Here is a 21,495-nt window from a genome sequence, read left to right as displayed (position 1 = left end):
CTTAAATGCTGTACTGCAGGCTCTCGCAGCCTGCCTGGGCTGACTTCATTCCCTCTCTCTCACCCTGATGCACATGAACTTGAACACAAATTAATTTGAGCCTGTCGGTAACAGTCCCAGAGTAATTCTTTGTGATACTTTGTAGGAAGGAGTGATGAAAGCCAGCCCTCTAATTAATGTATTGAATAATGCATCTCTCTGAGGCGTATGGGGATCTCCCATACTGTCATAGCTTGGCAAAGCTAATCAAAAGCTAGGCTGCTGGGCTGACAGTAGTATCGTATTTTGCGCTCTCTGGCTAGCAAGGAATATTCTCCCACTTTTTTGTCTGTGGGATTTGGCTTAGGCTTTGGCCTTTGTTCTACACCATGCTAATCTCTCTGTTTCTGGGCAAATGGACAAGTTTTCAATGCGGGAGAGAACCCCTCTTGCTTTCAGGTGACTGTAAGAGAAACATTTGGGAGTTGTTTTAAAAATCACCACTGTTTTGAGAAGTTTAGGAATGACCTTTTCACCTACTGTGATTATGGGCATAATTTTCCAGCCATTTAATTCAGTGGAAAAACATGTGCTGGCCTCAGGGAGCGAGCATCTTTCCTGGACCCAGCCTCCCCTCTGCCCCAGACCTCATCCCGGATGGCCCACTTGGATTTCAAGAGATGGGCCTTTGTGGGGGTTCTTACAGCTGTTGTTTTTTTACAGCAGCTGAGGCTGGAAGCATTCTTGCATTGGAGAAAGCTGCAATCTAATGGCGAATTTATCCTCAGTAAGTACATCAATACTAGCAGGGACCATTTTTGCTTGAAACTAGATTTTCAGTCATACCTCAAAGTTCTTCAAGTAGATTTTCTCAAGAAGAATCAGGAAGGACCCAGGTAAATTCCAGTTCATTTCTGTGAACTGACTTCAGCCTCTGAATCTTTGGAAGTTTGCCTGCCATTAAGTTGAGCAAAACCAGTTGTTTTATTTAACAGAAGGAGCTGAACCCATGCTGTGCAGAAAGAACAGTCTTATCATGGCAAAACAGACAAGATGTTTCTGCATTCATTTAAACGTGAGCCATTTGTGTCGCTCAATAACATCCATTAAAGATAAGGAGGTCCCTCTTTATGCCTTCTGCCTGTTGGAAATTAACAAACTCTCTTAAAACGACAATTCATCAGCAGTTATATGAGGCAGAATTCATTCTCGGCAGGAGAAGAAATTGAAACTCCCATCCTTTCATTCCTCGGCATTCCTCTGAGCCTCCTCTGTAGAATTGAGATGAGTTTAATTCTGCTATTGTTAAGCATAGTGAGCACGAAGCTACATCAGAACATAAGAGCGGGAAGGAGTATCTTATTACTGCACTACAGGTTCTTTTAAATAATGTTGATTCAGTAACTTGTCTCTTGCTGATCATATACAGAACAAGGATGAGAAGCCAGTGAGTGAGGCTGTTTTACTTGCATATTTGTAGTGAGCTAATTGGAACAGGGGAGAGTAGTGGTTATCATAGCTCGGTAATCATCTCTCAGATAATTGCCCTCCATTGGGCAGAAGGCAATAAAAGTGGGATGTAGACACATTTCCATGTTTAGTGAAATATCAGAAGTTCTGCAGCTGAGTTTGAGAGAAGCATACTGACCTATGACTGCCAGCAAGGACTAAGGAAATAATAAATAACACCCGTAGACTTCAGATCTGTTTTCAGTATATCTGGGTTTTCTGCTGTAGGAGAAAATCCTGCTTTTTATTGGAAAAAAATAAAGAAATGCAAACCAAAAATCCTGCCAGGTTTTTGGCCAAAGGGTACAGAGAGATTGTTGGGTTTTGCTCACAATATTTTTGGTTTTTAGGTTTTGATTGAAAATCTTTGAGGGAAGGAGACATGTTCCATTATAATATCGATTTTAGGGGCAATCTGTAATAGTGACTCCCTAAAGCCATTTCTGGATCTGCTGTAGTTTCTCCAGAATTCTTTTTTTCCGTTCTACAAATCATTAGATTTGAACAGTGTGCTGGCGCTTTGGCTTTTGCCTTGAGGCTAGAAAAGAGCAGAGTATTACTTTTCATTTGGCCTTGTACTTTTCTTTCCTTTTATTGCTCATCTATAACAACAGATTAAGAACCCAACAAAGAGGCTCTTGATTTACTTACAGCTTTGCCATACATCTTTACTTCTTGACATGTGGGTAGCACAAATTCCCGTTGCAGCATTCTGCCCTGAGCATTCTTACTTGAAAAGGGTGATGCTTTGGGGATGGGGACACTTTGGAACTCTGCCGTTGTGAAGAGCTGGGAGCGTGCCTAGTGCTCAGCTCCCTGCGCAGCCTTGTCTCCTTCGTGTTTGTGCATCCGTCTAACTTGAAGCAAAGGAACCCACAAAAGCTCTGTGGTTTCTCTGGTCTCTCCTGCTACAGTGTCAGTCTTCCGCTGATAGAGACACCTGCAAGTGGCTGTGGCCATTTTATTCACCCCCTCTCCATTCTCTCTGTGAGGACGCTTCTGTTTTGAATGCAAACCTGTCTTGTCACGAGACATGTGGTGGTCTGCAGACCTCCTGTCACCGTTGCTTTTACCCACCGTAGCCACGCAGACTTGCTGTTTCTACAGACAGAGCCTGTCTTTGTGTATCTGTCTGCTGCCAGAATCCTTTTTGTTTCCTGCTTCTTTGTCTTTTCCTCTTGTGGATGTTGCAACAAATGAGCATCTTACTCTCAGCAGCTAACTGAGTGTGATTTTTTTGGGAGTGAGGAGACACATTGATGCATTTATGCTTGCTGTCCAGAGCAGAGTAGTTTATTCTCTTCTTTCTCCTCCTTCCCCTTCTTCTTCTTTCCTCTCTCTCTCTTCCATTCCTGGCCGATGGTTAAAAATCAAAGAATGAAGTAAGCCGTTTGTTCTCTTCAGGTTAACATCTGAAATGCAAAGAAACAACTGTCACAAAAGGTTTGTGACAGAAATCTAGTTTTTCATATTGCCTTTCTCCAAAATGCATAAACTGAACCACAAATTTATTTCCAGAATATTAGATGTTATCTCAGGGTGATTCTTCACAATATCCTGCAACAGGGAATGTGGAGACTCATTCTTCCTTAATTAATACAGTGTATGATGCCCACAGGCATATGGGACTCATCAACATATTCTATACATTTTGCCTGTGCCAAGTTTCATACTAGCATCCTCTCTTTGGACAATTTAGGTTTTATTTTTATTTTTCTACTACTGCATTCATTTATTAAATGATGTTCTCACTCTGAACCTTTTCAGAGGCAGTATTCTGCTTAGGACTTTGTTAATAACTGAATCACTGAGCCTTAGCATTTCAGGCATGTCATATTTGCAGTCAGACAATGTTAATACAAATGAGGGCAATTAAACACACAGTGAACCGAGAATCCTTACTTTGGTGTAAAACATTGCTTGAACGGGTCATGTTTAAGATACTTTTGCTAAGCGACAAACTCAGAAGAATATTATGAGTCTTCTAAACGCTCCCTTCCAGGGAGGGAAACAGTAACTCCACTGAAGTCCTTGGCTGCAGGACTGACAGGCTGAGCTGATGGCTGCTTTCAGCATGTGCTTTGCTTGTCTAAAGTGGTCAGAAATAGGGCTGATTCATGTTTCCTGAAAAACCAACGCAATAATCTATAGCAATTCCCTCTCTACAGGACTTTCAAAGGAGGGTAGCCAAGCACCGTGCAAACATTAGTTAACTGGACTTCGTAATACAGTAGGCACTATTAACTAATTTTAAACCAAATGCGGGAAAAGAGAAGAAAGTCACTCAATATGTCAGTGATCAGTCCTGAAGAGTTTTGTTTCTCTTCTCTGTGCTTGAGTTTCACAGATCTGCGCAAAGCATAGCTGGCTAGAAAATGTCATTTTCCTGATTTATTTATTTTTTTCCAAAAAGCTGAAAAAACACACACACCACACCACCCCCGTCAAACTGTTCTACTCCCAGATTTTCCATTGTGAAACAAAAATTTGCTCTGGAGTGGATTTCAGACACACACACCCATTTGGCTTAGATTTTGATCTCCAAAATGAGTTTTGTACACAGTAATTTCTGCATTTCAGGTTTCCACTTCTCCTATTTTTCAGGTTTTTCCTCTCTTATTCCAGAAAAACAGGGGTGGTGGGGGAAGAAAAAGATGAGTAAGGAGACAAAGCTAAAAATGTGTCATTTTTCAGTGTTCCCAAAAATATACTTTTGTTCTTGTTTCCTCAAAGGACTTGAAATTTAGAATATTAATAATAAAAATTAAAGGGTCTCCTGCATGAATTGTTCCTTCCTTCAGAAGGCAAAATAGAATCAAACCAGTCTGTTGGAATATTTTTCAAACTTGTCCACCATAAAGTTAGCAGATCTTTAATGCCCGGGTAAATCCCTTCCCTAGAAATACCCTCCTCAAAGCATCACTGTCTATGCTGGATGCACGTGGGATGGAGAGCTGAGGGTATATCATGCACTGAAGCTTTGAGATGTCTTCAAGACAGTAACATCTTAACTCGATGAGCTGATGCTTCATTACTTCCACTGTATCCCGATGCTTGTGCTGCTAGGACTTGGCAAAAAAAAAAAAAAAAAAAAAAGGCCTTTGTATTCAATTAGGATAAGCCCCCAGGGCTGCTGTTATATGGCCTGGATCAGCTGTACCCTGATGAGTCAGGAGAAGCGGCTGCATGGGAGTAGCTTGCTTAGTTCATAAGTAAGCAGCAGGACTGTGACTGCACCTGGGAGCACACCCGCTGCCAGCACTGGCTTGATGTGGCTGACAGACCTGCTCCCTGCATGAGTCTCCAGCCCCACGAGAAGTTATTTCAGGCAGCACTGGGAAATTAAGATGCCACCTCTGTCACATGCCCTGCTTGTGCTGCTGGCCCTTTCGAACCTTGACAGGGCTGTGAGTAAGGATCTTCACCCTTCTACCCACACACATTTTTTGAGTTTATTTCACAAAAATTTGGTTTTGTTTATTGAGGTTTATAGTATAGGTTGGGGAAGAAATGCCAGAGGACTTTAAAGGACTACAACCTATTAACTGGGGCAAGACCTAGACACAGAATTATTTGTAGTTTCTTAGTTTTCAGTATTAGCATACAGGGAAAAGAGAAAACATGAACCAACAGCAGCTCTGTTCTGTTGATAAGTGTACTTTAAAGGTATTGTCAGGTTCAGCGGCATTTCTTTCCCATTGCTGTTAATTTTTGTGATATAAAGAGTCGCCTTCTTCTATGTACTGTGAAGAGGAAAAAAAGTGTTTCTGTGTGCAGCAGAGCCTGCTGTCTTGTGTGGATTCTCTAGTGATTGGTGACATGGCTGAGCCTAAATGTCAGCTTTTCCCTCGAGGAGAGGATTGATTTGGATCTCTTTCCTCTTCCTGGCCTGCTATATTCATGAAACAACTGCATGTAGCAACTTTGTAGTTCTGGCACCTGTAATCCACTGACTTTACAGGTAATTTACAGGTTTAGACATTCAGCAGGTTGTGGGGATGAGAGGCGGGTAGCCAGATGCGTGTGTGCACGTATGGAAACACATGCAGATGCTGTGAACACTTCAAGTTTTGTTTCCTTTGAGATACCAGGCAGAACACCTCCTTAAAATTAATTGAGACATTTTAAAGAAGGATTGGCTTTGCTGAAAAGAAATTAGCTGAGAATAAACACTTGGCAGTTTTTTTTACTTTTCTTGCAAACTAAGTCCCACAACAATTACTTCTGCCAATGTCCAGAATTGTAGCATCATGGAAATTAGCACTGGAAAAGACGTAGAAAGCTCGAGGGACCTAGCTAAGACACTTTCTTACAGTATCTTCCAGCCCAGGTTTTTTTGCAAGCTTCATTTGAAATATGCTGTGCAAGAAGGTTTTGTCCATAACTCTTCAGAGACCTCATCACTTCCTACCCCATCCAGCAGTGTCTCCCGCTTTTCAGCCACCGAGAATGATACTGTATTTATGTGTTTAGTAAATACACTCTTTCCCCAAACAGTCTAACATTAGTATCTGTTCTTAACTAGGGCAGTTTATGGCATGTGTGTGCAGCTTGTGTGCACATTGGCTGTTACGTGCGCAGAGTTAATGCCCGATGGAGCTAGTTTTAGACTTGACTGCAGTAAATAGCAGATGAATACACAGAATCCCCTTGACCGTCTTAAGGTAACTGCAGTTATTGATACCTGACTAGACAAACGTGATGCCGCATCAGATGGAGAAGGCAGCCTGTTGGCTGTTGTCCATGTTGGAAAGGTATGTATAATTTAGCAATGGTGCTATGTGAAAAGATCCACATCAGTTGAGCAAGAATTGTATGGACCAGTTTCTGCTCCCATACCCCCCTGTAGACATGGTCCTTTTGTTGCTTGGATTAGTCAGTCCCATGCTCTGCTTTCCGGATACCACGCAGAAGTGTTTATTCACTTCTGGGGCAGGATACAATTAAAATTGCGGTAGACTAATTGGCAACATCCACTAATTTGAATGCAGTTGCCTGCAGCAAGAGTATGTGTTTTTTCCCCCTTTACATATTATTGCACGATAAATGTGCCTTGTTCCTTCCCATTTCCAGCCCTTATCTACTGCACAACATTCTGCTAAGTAGTCTCCATCTGTCTCTTTACATAAGCAGTGACAATTGCCTTCAGTCTGACATCCCAACCTGCAAAAATGAGTTTCCAAGTTGGCATCTTGGGAAGGTCTCAATCCATTGTAAAAGTTCTGATTTTGTTTTCAAAGCCAGAGCTGGTGAATGCCATCTTCACTGGTCAGAAACCAGGCACACACTGGCAAGAAGCTCAATCCAGCTGATTCCAGACGGAGCTTGAAGGCCTGATCCCTGTGACATGATTTTTCACCTTGCTGTAAATCCTTAACACAAATGTTGCTCACGTCCCTTGATACCCGCTCCCGCCTCCCAAGCTAATGGGTCCAGGAGACGGAGGAATAGAGCATCTTGTAGTCTCTATTGATGGTTTAGGGAGCAAGGATCAATAGCAGGCAGTCTGAATTGCTCGGCATTTTTTATCTAAGATGCTAGAGTAGCTAACTAACAGTGCTGTCTTTCGTCATTAAATGCCTGATGTCTGGAAAATGGGTAGAAAAAAATGTAAAAATGGTTTATTCCGTGGAAAGGCAGTAGAGTTGGTAGAAACAGTAAGCTGAGGTGTGCAGGTAACCCAGAGAGTCTGCATGTTTCTTCTTCCCTTTCTTTGCATATGCTAGCATTTTTCCTTTTGAACTACACAGAGTCTTATATGGAAGTATTTCAGGAATAGCTACTTACAACGCAGAATACTGTGTTTTCCTTGCCCTTTCTTGCTTGCTGTCCCTCTCGGTCAGAGAGGAAGTATTAGCAGAGTGGCCAAATAAGTGTGCATCCATGCATATTGCTCTTCCCTCAAGATAGAGATAAATATCTTGCCAGGATCCTATCCATCCTTCAGCTTTCAAGAACACGCAATCCTCTTCTGAAATGAAGGGAGGAAAGATATTGTGAAAACCAAGAACCACCATGAGAACAAAAAAGAAAAGCAGCAGAACACAGAGAAAAAGTAACCATTGCTTCCTTCCTAATGAGATTCAGAGAGAGTTTGAATTCTTAATTGGCCAATGTGCCAGCTGCAATACTGGCTGCAGGCTCCACGTTTCAAAAACTGCCTTTGCAGCAGTCAGGGAATGTGTCAGCAGGAAAAAAATGACCTTTCCTGTCACTTCTGCCTGCATCCTCTCGGCATTTTCTCATCCGAGTGGTGATAAATGAAATGGGATGGTGGAGAATGTTGAGTTAGCACGGTTTCTTACAGCGAGAGTGCCCTTTTTCCCCCCCATGGCCATCCAAGGCAGCAGCATGCATGGGTGCATTTTGGGGACCTTGGTTTAGTTTCTGCTGTCTGGAGTTTGTGCACATTCAAAACACAGAGCTGAGCTGTGCGTGGAGCCTGAGGTGTGACCACGCGGCAGGAAATCTGTTTTCAAGGTGAGCTTAGGCTTATGAGTGTTTTTAAATACTCTTGTATTTGTAAGCCTCTGAAACAGAGCTGTTTGCCAGCCGGAGCACCATGAAATCCCTTCCCAGCCACCCCACTCTGTGGTCTCCACGTGGTTATAGAGTACACGCAAGTCAGGGGATGCTGACATCTGTCCTCATTGTACTTTAGTTGCTCAAATAGTTTTGCGCAGTGCATCCTCCAAATGCTCTTCAAGAGAGATAATGCATGAGAAAATGTGAGGCTGTGAAGGCGTCTGCTTTTATTGCTGCTCCTGTATCACCAGACCTGAGAGGTTGTTGTAGTGAGTTCTCTAGACCAGAGAAATTACTGCATGGGATAAAGGAACAGCTTTACAATCTGTGTGTGTGTTTTTGCAGCTGTGCTCCATGACCTCCATTCACATCTTGCTCTTTCCACTGCCTGACTTTTTTGCATTCGTCATGTAAAGCTTCTCCAGACAAATGATGAGAGACCATTTACTGAAAATACCCGCATTCAGGAGTCAGAACACTGCAAAGCAAAGCTCTGTTCTTTGCCAGTGGGAACAGACGTGCGGCAAGGCATGAAGAAGCAGCAGCATTGATTGGGGATTTGTTTTGCAATCAGAGTCTTTGATATAAGAAAGCGACTTGGTTTGGGAGAAGGAAGGATGACCAATGCGTTACTTTACAGGCTTGTTATCTGCCTGCAGATAACAGGAGCTTGTCTTGCTTTTGGGTTGCAGGAGATTGCTTTGTGAGCTTTTCCACTTGAAGTATGGTATTCAGCGAGCAGAGGAGTACTAGAGGAGTGCTGTATGCTGGTCCTTTTTTCATCCTCATCGTTCTGAAAAGAACCATCAGGCTTGTCAGAACTAATTAAGGAAACAAGTAGATGGCACTGGGAAGGAACTTCAAGCTAGAATGACATGTTTCAGGAGACTCTTGTCATCCCCTGGTACTCACATAATAGGCATTATAAGTGGAGTTGATCCACAGAGCTTGTGTATGCAAACACACAATGATAATGAGTATTTGGGATTTTGTTTGGAAATGGCTTAGGTTTTTTTGAATTACAGCCCTTTTTAAAATGGATATTGTTGTGGCAGGCCTTCTACTGATGTTTCTCATTACCTGGACCAGGAGTAGGTTTGCCCCATTGGTGGGGGTGGAAGCACAGTGCCCCCTTCCTCTGGAGGAGAGGGACCCAGGAGGTGTCGTGGGGAGCAGGTGAGGCAGCCTGGCATCGTGGTGTCAGGACACAGCCAATGGCTCTGGGTAGAAGGCTGGTGTCTCGCTTCCAGAAGGAAGCCTGGAGAGTGCAGCCTCCAGGGTGAAGGCTGGATTTAAGCCTGTTAGGAAGAGCTGCAGGGCAGGTTCCTAATGTATTCCCCATCTGTACCTAAAAGAGCTGAAATTACCCTCTATTTGATGAAGTTGTGATGGATAGATATGTTGGTAAGCACGTACCTCTGTCCTGATTGGCATGTCATAGGCAAGGGTCATGATTGCTGAACAGCTGGAATTAAAGCATTTATGGCTACTTATGGGAAAAAGGCAGAAAACTTCAGCTGTGGACTAGAAAGATGTGTGCACTTTCCCTATATATTGGGAAATAATATTGCTGCACACCATAGTGTTTTTCACTGATATTTTAAGGAATTTCTGTTTGTCCTACTGTCACTTTTAACTATGTCCAGATATTTGGAGGATTTGACCCCAATAATTACATGGTCGCAGGGACTCAGGCCCGTTCTGGCATCCTTACTGGTAACAAACGGCACTTTCTTCCTCGTGGGATCACCCTGAAACTGATGGTAGCGATTAAGGACCAGACTATTTCTCACTGGCAGTAGAATGATGAAAGCTCTGCTGGTGCAGCTTTTTTTTTTTTGTTGCGTTGGGTTTTTTTGGCCACAATTCACAGTGTGGTGTGAATGGACTCGCTATTGATGCGGTGCTCTAGTTAACAAGCAGTGCCAGTTTCAGTTACCTACGCCGTGGGTCATAATGTAGTTGTTTTGGCATTTGCAGCACTGGCTGATCTTAGCTGAACTCCGGCACATTCGTATATCTGTCATTGCTTCAATCGCTATGTTTTTTGTGAGATCCACAAAAATTTATCAGAGCATCTGTATTTTTTTTTTGTTCTTTTTTCTTCTTTTTTTTTTTTTAAATGTTTTAGCTGTTGATGCCCCAAGGATGAAAGCAGCAAAAGATTGTGATAAAAGTCTTTCAGAACATTAGGGAATTGTGAACATTGGCTGGCTCAGAGGGAATCTATTATTTACAATCTACTGTATCAAATTCAGCTTCCACCAAATTAGAAACTGATTTTTGTCGTTGTCCCTTTTTAATCTAACCCCTTGGTTAACTCAGGAGAAGCAGCCCCATAAATCACGTGGACATCTATGGATTTTTTTTTTTTTCCCCTGCCAGCCATTGCTAGGACTAAATGTTCATCTCCCGGTGATTCTTATCAACCAGGACACTAATAATAACATTTCTGTTCTGGGCTTGACTTTGCCTCTGCCAGGAGGAAAACTATCTTTGTAATGTGCTTTGCAAAACATTTTTAGGGAGTAAAATAATAATCCACAGGAAGATTTGACTTGAAGTTCTTGGGTTTTAACCAACGAGGTTAAAGAAACTCGTCACGCATTGTTTCATGATTGTCAAGGACCATGGCACGGAATCATGGGGTGAATAACAAATACTTTCTTGATTATTTTTTTTTTAATTATTATTTTTTAAATTTTTCTAAACATCAGAACTTCACCATGCATATGTGTATTATTGGTTTTCTTTTGAAGGTGGGGAAATTGGGGTAAACAATAGCAAGATTGCCCAGCAAACCAGGAGCAGGTCAGGAAACTCAGTCTCTCATGTCACTATTCACCCAAGTAAAACCCCTTTTTAATTTGCTGTCTATGAGCATGAGTTTGTGGTGCCCTCGTCTTTCCTTCAGCATTAAAACAGAGCTCTGGCTTTACTGGGTCTTGGAACCTGCTTGCTTTGCCAGCATAAGAATGATCATTGTAGCTTTGGTTTTATAGGCAAGGGATATAAACTCACTCACCAGCGCCTGGGAAGGTATCTATCTTAAAGGTTGGTATATGGCCCCCGGGAGTGGGCGGTGTAGAAACACGAAGGAAACAAGTTGGTAGAAGGTAGGGACCTACATGCCAGGTGTCACAAGGCAGACTTGAACTGGTTTAGTTTTCCCTCACTCTTACTCTGATTGCAGCCTTTCGTCTAACCAGCTGCCTTCTTTCTCTCTGTCTCTCCCCTGCCCCAGGTCGGTGACTGGTTTGGATAAAGAACCTGACCTTGTGCACATGGAAGCCCAGACAGCTGATGGACGTGAGTGTCTGCAGCCAACGCTGAAAAAGTGGGCTCGTAGTCAAGAATGGAATGGGAATGGAATTTCACTTTACTCATTTTCTCTCTCCATTTACGTTTTAACTGATATGAAAGATGTGGGTCATGGAGTTTGATGTGAGGCATACTCTTGTTCTTAGCCCCTGGGGGGAAATTCAGAGTCTGGAGGACTTGTGGCTGTGGAGAGGCCGTGTAGAACCACAATCTGTTGGGCTAAGGAGCCGTCTTTTCTGTTCCCTATTTAGCCATTTCAGGTGTATTTTGCATGAATCATAAGGAGTAGGGCTACCAGCACTGTGCAGCACAGGGTTCAGGACAGCTGCGTTGTACCTGGAATTTTAAGAAATCACCTATGGTCAGACTTCTCCTCTGCCCAGAATGTCCCTATGCCCCAGGTACCCTTTGTCTCGTATTGGAAGGGTTTCTCAGTTTTGCTTATGATGTATGGATAGGTGCTCCGTACCAAAACATTGCAGACCTTGGAAAGGTGCCTGGATCTGATGTACAAAATAGAAAAAACCCTAATTCTTAACCCTCACTGAAATGGATTTAACCACATTTGCAGTAGAATGGATTCCGATGTAACTAACCTCCAGCGAAGACGGCAGTAAGTATTAGAAGTCAGTTGACCTTTTCCACCACTCTCTCCAAAGTTTTTTAGGTATTTCTCACAGGAACTACAGCATGGTGGTGCATCTGCTCCTGGGTGGAGCCAGCTTTACTCCTGCTACACAGCAATGGGACGTGTGTCCCTTTTGCACTACAGGGACAGTGTGGAAAGTAGCACGGGACTGAGGTTGTAGAGGATTTCTGGGAGGAAAAGACCTCATTTTTGTTGGTGGCAAACTTTTCTCTGTTTTAGTCAAGTGCTGCATAGGCCAGATACTGTGTTAACAAGCTCCTGTCTATCAGGGTAGCTTCTCTGAGGCTGTGGATCTTCTAAAATCACTCATTGGCCTCCCACTGCTATTTAGTGATGGCAGCTGAATAAATAACCAGGCAATAAAAGCTCATGGGTGACAGCTGTTTGTTGAATATGTGGAAAAAGCAAAACAGGCTGGCAGGTGAGGGGGCAAGGTAGGCAGGCTTCTTCAGTGCCTTTGCTGCTGTGTGTGCTGTTACAGGGATGCTGGGAGAAGTGGCCAAAAGCAAGTAAAAACATAAAGCAAGCAACTAAGCAAACAAACTGCTGATAGAGTTTGTTTTTGAACTAAGTTTAAACTTGCTCACCCAGCTATTTGAATATTGGATGTGTCAAGGATGTGGATGCTTCATTTGAGAGAAGCCTCCCCAGTTCACAGACAACTCTCTTCCTTCAGGTCTTTTTTGCTCGGGCATTTGCTGTTTGTTCTTGTTTTAATGTATAAATTCAGCATTTTGACATTGGCAGTTGATGGTATCGAGGTTTCACTGTAAGTCAGACTAGTAGTGTCAGCAAAAGAGGCCTATGGCAAGCCATTGTGCCAGCAGACAGCAGGCACAGGAGAGACCCAGGGGGCTCTCCCCCACCATGTCCCACTGGGGGATGGCACCAAAGGCACTCCTCTCCCAGCCAAGCACAGCACAAAAGAACCGCGTTGCTCCAATTAGAATTTTTAAGGCTTGAAACGATATTAGTTGGTGTTATAAAACATCAGCTGCCTCAGAGCTATAGCCTCACCTGGTGTGAAATGGTACAGCTCTGTGTACTTAGGAATGGGAGGCCGAACTTTTCTCCTAGCTGGCTCTGTAGCCAAAATGGGCCTTCGTGCTCTCAGTGAAATGGCTGAGGCACTTACACCTGCTGGAAAACGGGTCCCTGCAGTTATTTCCTCTTGAGCAGAAAGTTTCTGATGAAAGTTTTCCTCAGTAGTGGGAAGAAGGAAAGGGAGGCTTTTTTAATGCCTCCCAGGTCAGTCTGGTGGCTCACTCACTTATCTGATACATTAACAGAGACACATTTGAGTATTCCCACTGCTCCGTTCAATTCAGGGACAAGAATTCATGCCTTCAATATCCCTGGCCACTTGAAAAGACCATGATTCTTCTAGAGGGGGCATTTGTCTTTCCTCTTCTGTTTTCCTCCGTGCTTTTTATTTAAAAAAAAAAAAAGAAAAGAAATAAGGGAGGGGGAGAGGGAAGTGGTATTTAAGATTAGACTCCTGAACTTGTTGATTCCTTTTGCCTTTTTTTTTTTTCTTTCTTTTAGCAGTAATGGGACTCAAGAACCTGTCTAATATCAATTCAGACACCGGACCTAAAATATGCTTGGTGGCTGGGAACAGGTGGTGGGGGCATGCTAAGAGTCTCATTCATCCATAAATTAGTCAAGGCTACCAATAAACTCATGGTGCTGGGAGGTGGAAGTCCTGTTCACCACTCTGGTGTCTGTCCTCCGAAACATCTTGCCCCATGGTTTTGTCTGTTGGGTCATTAGGAATGGTAGGGTCTCGGAAAACATCTGCCTCAGTGTCTAGTCTCCTTAAATATTTGCAAAATGCTGCTAATTTCAGTGCCTAGTTGATAAATCTGTTCCTGTCTTTTGTAATAGATTAAGTTTTTCACATTTTTTCTACATCTTGGCAGAGCTATTGTAGCAGAATAATAATCTAGGCTTGCATTTTTAAATTATAAAAACATGTAGCAGCCTTGGGCACTGTACCTTCTGCCTGGGTGTAATAGGCAGCAGCAAGGACAGGGTTGGATGCAGGGGAACTATTACAAATACACTGACACAAGGACCCACCAGCATTCCTGGGAAAGATATATTAAACTTTCTGATGTTCAGTGAGATAATCTTCTCTGCACTCACAGATACAATGCAATAAACAGTATTTTAATTAAAGGGAAAATAGGGAAAAAACCTAACCAGAAAGATAAAACGGGGTAACTAATTCCTGGGGAATAATCTCCAGTTCTCTCTGCATTTCTAGATCCTCTTTTCCTTGGGGGTAAAAATTGTCAAGGCCAGCTATTTTTTTCTCCCTCCCATGGTAACCTTCACTGGCAGTTTATGATTTTAAGTCTTGCCTGGCACCGGGACCTGACTTAAGTTGAGCCAATCTGCCAATGCCACTTATTTCCATCATCTGCCCTTCTCCTCGTTAGCCATGCTGGCTGTGCCTGCTTTTAGCTGGCTTGTTAACGCTGCCGAGGAGGAGCAGCCCCTGCTGTCCTGTGTTTCTGTAAGTCACAGTAACCTGCATGTAGGTCTGCCCTTTGCAGCCTTCAGCACAGTGGCGAGTTCGACTGTTTCAGTGTCTCCCTTCAGGGACCCACATCTTTGGGTGAGAGAGAGCCTCTTGTGCTCCTGCTTCCCACCAAAGCTATTGTGACTGGAGGGCAAGGAAGATACTTAGTAGCTTGGCTTATTTCACCAGCTTATCACTGCTAATTTCAAGAAATTGCTTCAGTTTTATCACTTCTAAAAAGAGGTGAAAATACACTCCAAATTCTCAAGATGGGAGACTCTGTTAATTAGCAGTGGGGAGGTGTTTCGAGCTCCTCAGCTAGAAAATGGCTGCACATCTGAGACAGCCATTCCCTAATCCTATGTGAGATAAGTTAGTGGGACGGGTTTGTGTGGAGGTATGGATGGTTGGATTTGAGATGTGGGAAACCTTCCAGGCTGCTTGATGTCCGTATTGCCTCATTCACAGATGGGCTGAGAAAGTAGCTGGATGTTGGGTTATACGCATGAGAAGTTTTTGAGGCAGTCTAGGAAATAGGGAGCTCTTCTCAACTCCTTTTGCAGTTGAACATAATAAAAAGAACCCCAAACCCCCCAAAACCTAAACCCCCTAATTCTCATATTGCATGGGATGATACATGAATTAGAACTAATCCCTAGATACAGAGGCCAACGTTCCTTAAGGCAGTTACCTCCCAGTGAAAGGTAAACAAGGCCTTAAAGGCATAGCTTGGGCACATGCCACCTGCCCCTCTGCTTGGCTGTCATTTTTCTTTGTCACTGTGCAAAATGGGGCTGAAAAGAGTTGTAACTCCCTTCAGAGATGAGGGAGATAACAGCTTGGAAGTTAGGGTGCCCTCTTCTCTTTAAATTGACATTTTTGTTGAGGGGCCCTGTATTTTCTATATATGGGAATATGTGCTCTGCAAATGGGACCATAGCTCATGAAGGGATCATACCCTTCGAGATGCCTGAGCAGGGACTTGGGGTTGTTTCTTGCTTCCAGTCTGTCATATTTTCACCTGATTTTAAAATATATTTTAAAGGGAATTATTTCTCATTCTTGATGGGGCATCAGGAAGCAAGGCAAGACTTGAACTTATTTTTGTGTCCAAAGACAGACAGGTTTGAAGATAATTTTTTTTGTGTCTGTGTTTTCTTTCATAGGCCTTGCATTGTAAAATATATGAAAATAAGTAAACAAGGACTAGATCGAAAATGGGTAGTGAGTTACGCCCCTTCACCACCACCAGCTTCCCATGAATATTAATCAGGTGCCATTCTTTGAGAATATATGATTGCTGGTGTAACACACTCAAAATGACACATTTCCCAATAGGCAGGAAGCTAGTTGTCATGTCAACATTAGTGATTTATTTGCATTTATTTGTGACAGCTTTTTATTCCTTTTCTCATTCTGTCACTCAGCAGCAGCAAATTATCCCCTTTTTGGAGGGATAAGAATATCCAGGCGACTGTGTGGGAGAAGATACCGGAGGGAATGAGATTCTAAAAATATGGCTCCTGACCTCTTCTCCTTGTTCTGCTTAATTTTAGTGCTACCTCAAAGAACAAGTGAAGGCTGCTGAGTAATTTGGGTAGCATGGTAGTATATAAGACCCTCTTGATTTCTGAGAATTTGCTTTTGTCAACCACAAAGATGTCTTAGATTCCACACTGAGGAGGTAAATAGCAGCTCCGGACCAAGTGTGTATGTGTCAGTTGATGAAGAACCTTAGTTTATCCCAGCTGAGACTCCGATCTCTCTAGTGCTGCTGGTATTTTACGCTGGGAGAAAGTGCAACTCCGATACTCCAGTGATTTGACACTGTCACTAGATCAGGTATTTTTCACCATACACTTTAATTACCTCCAGATACTCTGAGCTGGCAACAGCCACACTTCCGCTGCGTTAGCATCATCAGTGGGACTACGTTTTCATTGCGCCAGACTTATTCAACTGCTGTGAATCAGCCACATAGTCCTTATTAACCTGGTATTCCCAGTGCCTCAACCCAGAACCAGGTCTGCAGCCTTTAAACATGGACCTCCAGTCATGTGACTGGGCATGAATCTTGATTAGATTAAAGCTCGATTGTAGTTCGTGACTTTTATTAGACAATATCTTTTTAAAAATTATTATTCTTCTTATCAGTGCCTCTGACTTGCATTCTATTTGCATTCTTAAGGTGGTGGGACAAAGCTATGGAAGGGGAGACTGCCTGTTTGTGAATCTTGTCTTTGAATCCGGGAAGGCAGTTAGCTGAGTGTCGGAGGATTTCAGTCATGACCCCCAGTGCTTTCCACTGAACCACATTTTGCTGTCACTGGGAAGACACAGACTAAGGACAATAGCAGGTTTCATGGGATGGAGAATCCTATAAGCAGCTTTGTTAGGCTAGTTACTGCCCTTCTAAACTTCCCTTTTATCCTTTTGGGCTCAGTTTGACAAGATCCTTGTTAACAAGTGCAGCTGTGAACTAAAATCACTGCACCGGGCTCATCCCAGCCCTTATAAACTCACTGTTTTCTTCCTTGATGGTCTGTTCTCGCCCTTTGTAGAAAAGCGAACAAGTGCATGAATCTAAGAAGGCTGTAGAAGTGCCGCAGTGTAAAATATATGACCCTTTTATCACTGCAGTCGTCATCTTAGTTGTATTTTCATTTTCTCCCTAATTCGCAGTTTTCAGAAGAGCAGTTGAAAGGCAGAGATGGCATATTTAGATTACATACATCCAGAGACACAGTGCTTTGATTGTTCTGTTTCATGAGATCCTTTCTTAGCCTAAGTGAAATAACGCTTAATCCCCTATAACCCCTGCCATCTTGCAGGAGGTGAGCACGTCTCTTCTTGCCACTCTGAGCAACTTTCTGTATGTCTGCCTTTGCCCCTTTGCCTTATGTCTTCTTCCTGTTCTTCTCCCAGTCCTATTCCTTCTCTTAAGCAATGCCAAGGACTGACAAGGCATCCCATTAGTGTGGTGGTCTTCTCATCTTCTCTCTAGACAGAAGCATTTGATGCCTCTTGCAGTGCATATAACAGCTGTTGGGACTCTTCAGGTAGTTATGCTATTTCAAGTCCATGGTGTTTTCACGCCTAGCCTAGGTTGGTTATAAAGACATAGTTTTGTGCCATTTTCACAGCAAAATAAGTAAACTTAATAGTGCTGGTTTGGACTTTTTTTTTTTTTTCCCTCCTTGTGTGTTACTACCACAATTAACACCAGTCACCAAGGCTAGGGTATTTCAGGGTGAGGATGGGGATATAATTCCCAGCAGGGTAGTGGAATTGATAAATTCTGCCTGGGGGGCTTTTGAAATCTTCTTCCGCTCCATATGGTCTCATCATCAGTTTTCTGATGCATTTATGATTTGTACCCTCCATTTATGGTTTGAACTCTAGTTGCTGGTGGGATATCTGCATAACAGAGAAGGGAATGGTGGGTGTAGAAGTGTGATGAATTCCTGACTCCAGAGAGCAGTTACAGTTTTAAAGGACGGAGGTAAATCATGCAATAATGTCTAGCTAGTTGGAGATGAGGTTAAGACTTCCCTTCAGAGACCTTCTTTCGAGCTGCTGGTGACATTTTCTGACAACAGGCTCCTGTCTGAGCATTTCTCATGTGTGCATATTCTCCCATTACAGACACCCACTATTTGACCTGTCGGATCCAGGAGTGCTCGGAGACCAAAAGGAGTGGGCCATTTTCGCGCTCCATTGACATCAGCTCCCTTGTTGTTCAGGATGAATATATCTTCATCCAGGTATGTTGGCTTGATGCAAATGTGACATGAATTCTGCCTGTGAGAGTTATTTGTTCTGTGCAAGAGAGGAGGCATATTCTTAGGACAAGTACATGGGACCGCAAGTCATGAGAGCTGGGAGTCTGTATCTGCCTGCTATAAATTGGTGGTGCAGTCTGGGATAAAACAGTTGGTATCTCTGCTCATCAGATGGTGAATCTGATATATTTTGGAAGTTCATTCATTGACGAACGTAAGGGTCCATGGGTTTCACAGGAGCTCTAACTTGCTATTGTTGTGGCTACTTCGAAAATACAAGTGATGAATTGGAGAGAACAGAGAAGAACAAAGGAAAGGTGCGAGTGATCATTTTAACAAATGGAACGGTTTACGCTGATTTGACAGTCAAGTAATGCTAATGGAGCGAACAAAGATCTGCAGTAGGAGGTAAAATAGTGAGATTGGAAAAAGATGTTACAAGGCAATTTCAAAGTGGAAGATGGCTGTAAATTTGTCAGCTAGTTGATGATGATTTTGGAGATGAGGAGAAAGTGACAGAAATTGAATGAGAAACTACTTGGTTTTGAGATTTTCTGAGAATACATGGGCTGGATGGAACAAGGCCATCTCTCCACATTTCGTACCTGTGGAAGTGTGAGAATGAATAGTACTCTATGGAAGAACACTTCCTCAAGATGTGCCATTTGGGTGAAAACTGGGAGCCAGGCTGCAGTGATTCCAGGTCGTAGAAAGCTCAGGAGACAAAGTGATTACAGACATGATGGCGTTAACTGCTTGTCACCAATGCTGAAGAGGGGGAAATGAGATGAGATGGAGCTTGGATCCAGGTGGTAGAGGAGAGACATATGCTTCCCTTTTTGAGCAAGACTGTGTTACGTTAAGCTCCTATTTTACTTCCTTGGGGGAATATTTTGCTTGAATATATCCAAGTTATAAGAAAGTTCTGCTCTGTTTATTGTGAAACTTTCTTAGAAATGGGAGTTTAAGTAGGAAGGCTGATAATTCTGTGCTGGGATTAGGTGGAGGACTCAATCTCTATGAGCTGGGAGGACTGCAGTATGGAAACTGTGTGTGCTTAAGTAATGTTGGCAGACCTCCTCCTGGGAGTAGGGGATTCTGCTGCTCTGGAGATGGCTGATTGCTATGGGAGCCACAGCTCCCCTCATTCCCCACTGAAACCCAGCCTTCTACCATTTTGGCATCATGGGGGAGACCTGCTGCTAGAAAACACTGAGAACGTAGCTTTTGAAACTTAGTAAGTCACAATTTGACAAGAGGCAATGGCTTTCCAGTCAGTAAATGCTCTGCTCTCCAAGGAACATTTGAGAAAGACACTCTTAATCTGGCATTTTATGTCTGTGTCTGAGAGTATGGTGGAACATCTAATTCTTTAAGGCTAGCATGAGGCCTTACAGAGGTTTCTCATTCCACAGCTCCCACCTGTGATAAACAAGGCTGCTCTGTTTAGAAACTTGGGCTCGCAGTGAGGACATCCGCCTGCTGTGCGTATTCCTCTGCCTCAAATTAGCAGTGAGCGGCTCAAGCTAATAGCTGCTAATTGCTTCAAATTAAAAAAAAAAAAGTGTGTGTGTGTATACAAACACATGCATGTATGTATATATAATACAAGTGCCTTGACTATCCTTTGCAATGGTTTATTATAGCTTAATGGGTCTTTGAAGTGAAAATCATATACCCACACTTTTAAAAAATGTTAAATATACACACTGAACATTTCTGCTGCTTCGAGCAGCAGACTCTCCCTTTCACAGGTTGCCTATCACTTTCCCTCTTTTTGATATTACACTTGCAGGATTTCTGACTGCCCAGCAGCCTGTCCTGGGTGGCTGCAGAAGCTGGGCATGGATCGAGTCTGTGCAGTAGTCGAGTAACACGCAGACACTTCACATTCACAGCACACACCTCTCTGAGCTGAAGGTGTGTTAAATCCACCGTGTCCGGCATACGGTCGATGGGCTATGCAGAGTGTTTGCTCAGTACATATGTAGGAGTGCTGATATGTCCTGGATGTATTAGCCTCACAAGCCATGTAATGTAGCTGCCTATTATGGGATGTGTCAGATTGACTGTGTGTGCAATGTCTCATGCATATCATTCTGTCTGGATAATCTTGGACAGAAATATGGGAGCCGGCTCTTTTGAATTTCAAATATTAGACAGAGATGAATAAATAAATATCAAATTAAATGTTAAGAACCTGGTGAGGTTTAGTAGCTGCATAAAGGATGTGTGCATGAGTTCTGATCTGTCTGTGCTGGAACAAATCAGAAGTAATGTCTTGGAGTAGACAGAGGAACTCGTTTCTTTTAACTTTTGTCATGAAAACAATAGATTTTCAGTCTAAACCAGTATCCATGTTCCTCCAAAGTGAGTGGAGAGATCAAAATATTCAGGGGCAATTTATCTCCTCCTATTGCACCTATTGCAGGATGAGGTAGGTCTCTGAATATGCCTTTCTCATTAATATTAGAAAGAACTTAAGTATAGCTTAGAGAAGACTCCTAACTTTTTGACAGCTAAAATTAGGGAAGATGAATCCCAGCTATTGATATCAACATTTTAGATTATCTGCATGCAGTTATTTACTAGTGAATATCCATTCTAATCATGTTGATGAACAGGCCTGTAGCATAAGATTCTTGGGAAGCATTAACGTGTGTAACTGTGCACTCAAAGCAAATGTGATGCTATGGTGCATAATGGATAGGGGAAAGAAGAATAGGGGAAATGTTACAGTGCCATTATAAATCAATGATTCCTTATGTGGAATGGTGTTGTGCAGCACTTCTGAAAGGATGTTGCAGAATTGCAGTGCAAAGAAAGAAAATGAGAATGATCCTATACTTGAGAAAAACTTGCCCGTGAAGAGAGTTTGAAAAGACTGGGGCTGGTTACCAGGCAAAGGAGATAAATAACATATAACGTGATGAAAAATGTAAAAGGTAATGAAGATGGAAGGAAGAAATAGCTACTAAGAGAGAGTAAGAAGAATTCTTATAAATAAAACAGAAAGGGATCGCTCTGAATTTATCGATTGACTTTCTATTTGATTGATCAAGAGTTATTTAAGGATGCTTAGCACATCACTACGATTAGATAATTCTGCATAAATTGATACATTAAGAGAAAATTCTGCCCTCTCTTGTGAGTATAAGTTTTCATTCAGTTCACAGGATTGCTCTGATGTAGCCAGGAGCCAG

At 42.7% G+C, this 21,495-nt stretch overlaps 1 protein-coding gene across 1 annotated transcript in view; it reads left to right on the top strand.

The window, feature by feature from the left end:
• Positions 1 to 21,495, top strand: part of SORCS3 (sortilin related VPS10 domain containing receptor 3) — a 307,837-nt gene that overhangs the window by 201,763 nt on the left and 84,579 nt on the right. The window contains exons 6-7 of the mRNA XM_063339010.1: positions 11,258 to 11,322; positions 18,156 to 18,274. Of these exons, the coding sequence (XP_063195080.1) occupies positions 11,258 to 11,322; positions 18,156 to 18,274 (184 nt within the window). The remainder of the gene's footprint in view (positions 1 to 11,257; positions 11,323 to 18,155; positions 18,275 to 21,495) is intronic.

The sequence above is a fragment of the Chroicocephalus ridibundus genome, chromosome 6, assembly GCF_963924245.1.
Source record: "Chroicocephalus ridibundus chromosome 6, bChrRid1.1, whole genome shotgun sequence".
Lineage (NCBI taxonomy): Eukaryota > Metazoa > Chordata > Aves > Charadriiformes > Laridae > Chroicocephalus > Chroicocephalus ridibundus.
Note: the sequence above shows the minus strand (reverse complement) of the source record. Positions and strands in the feature narration are given on the sequence as shown.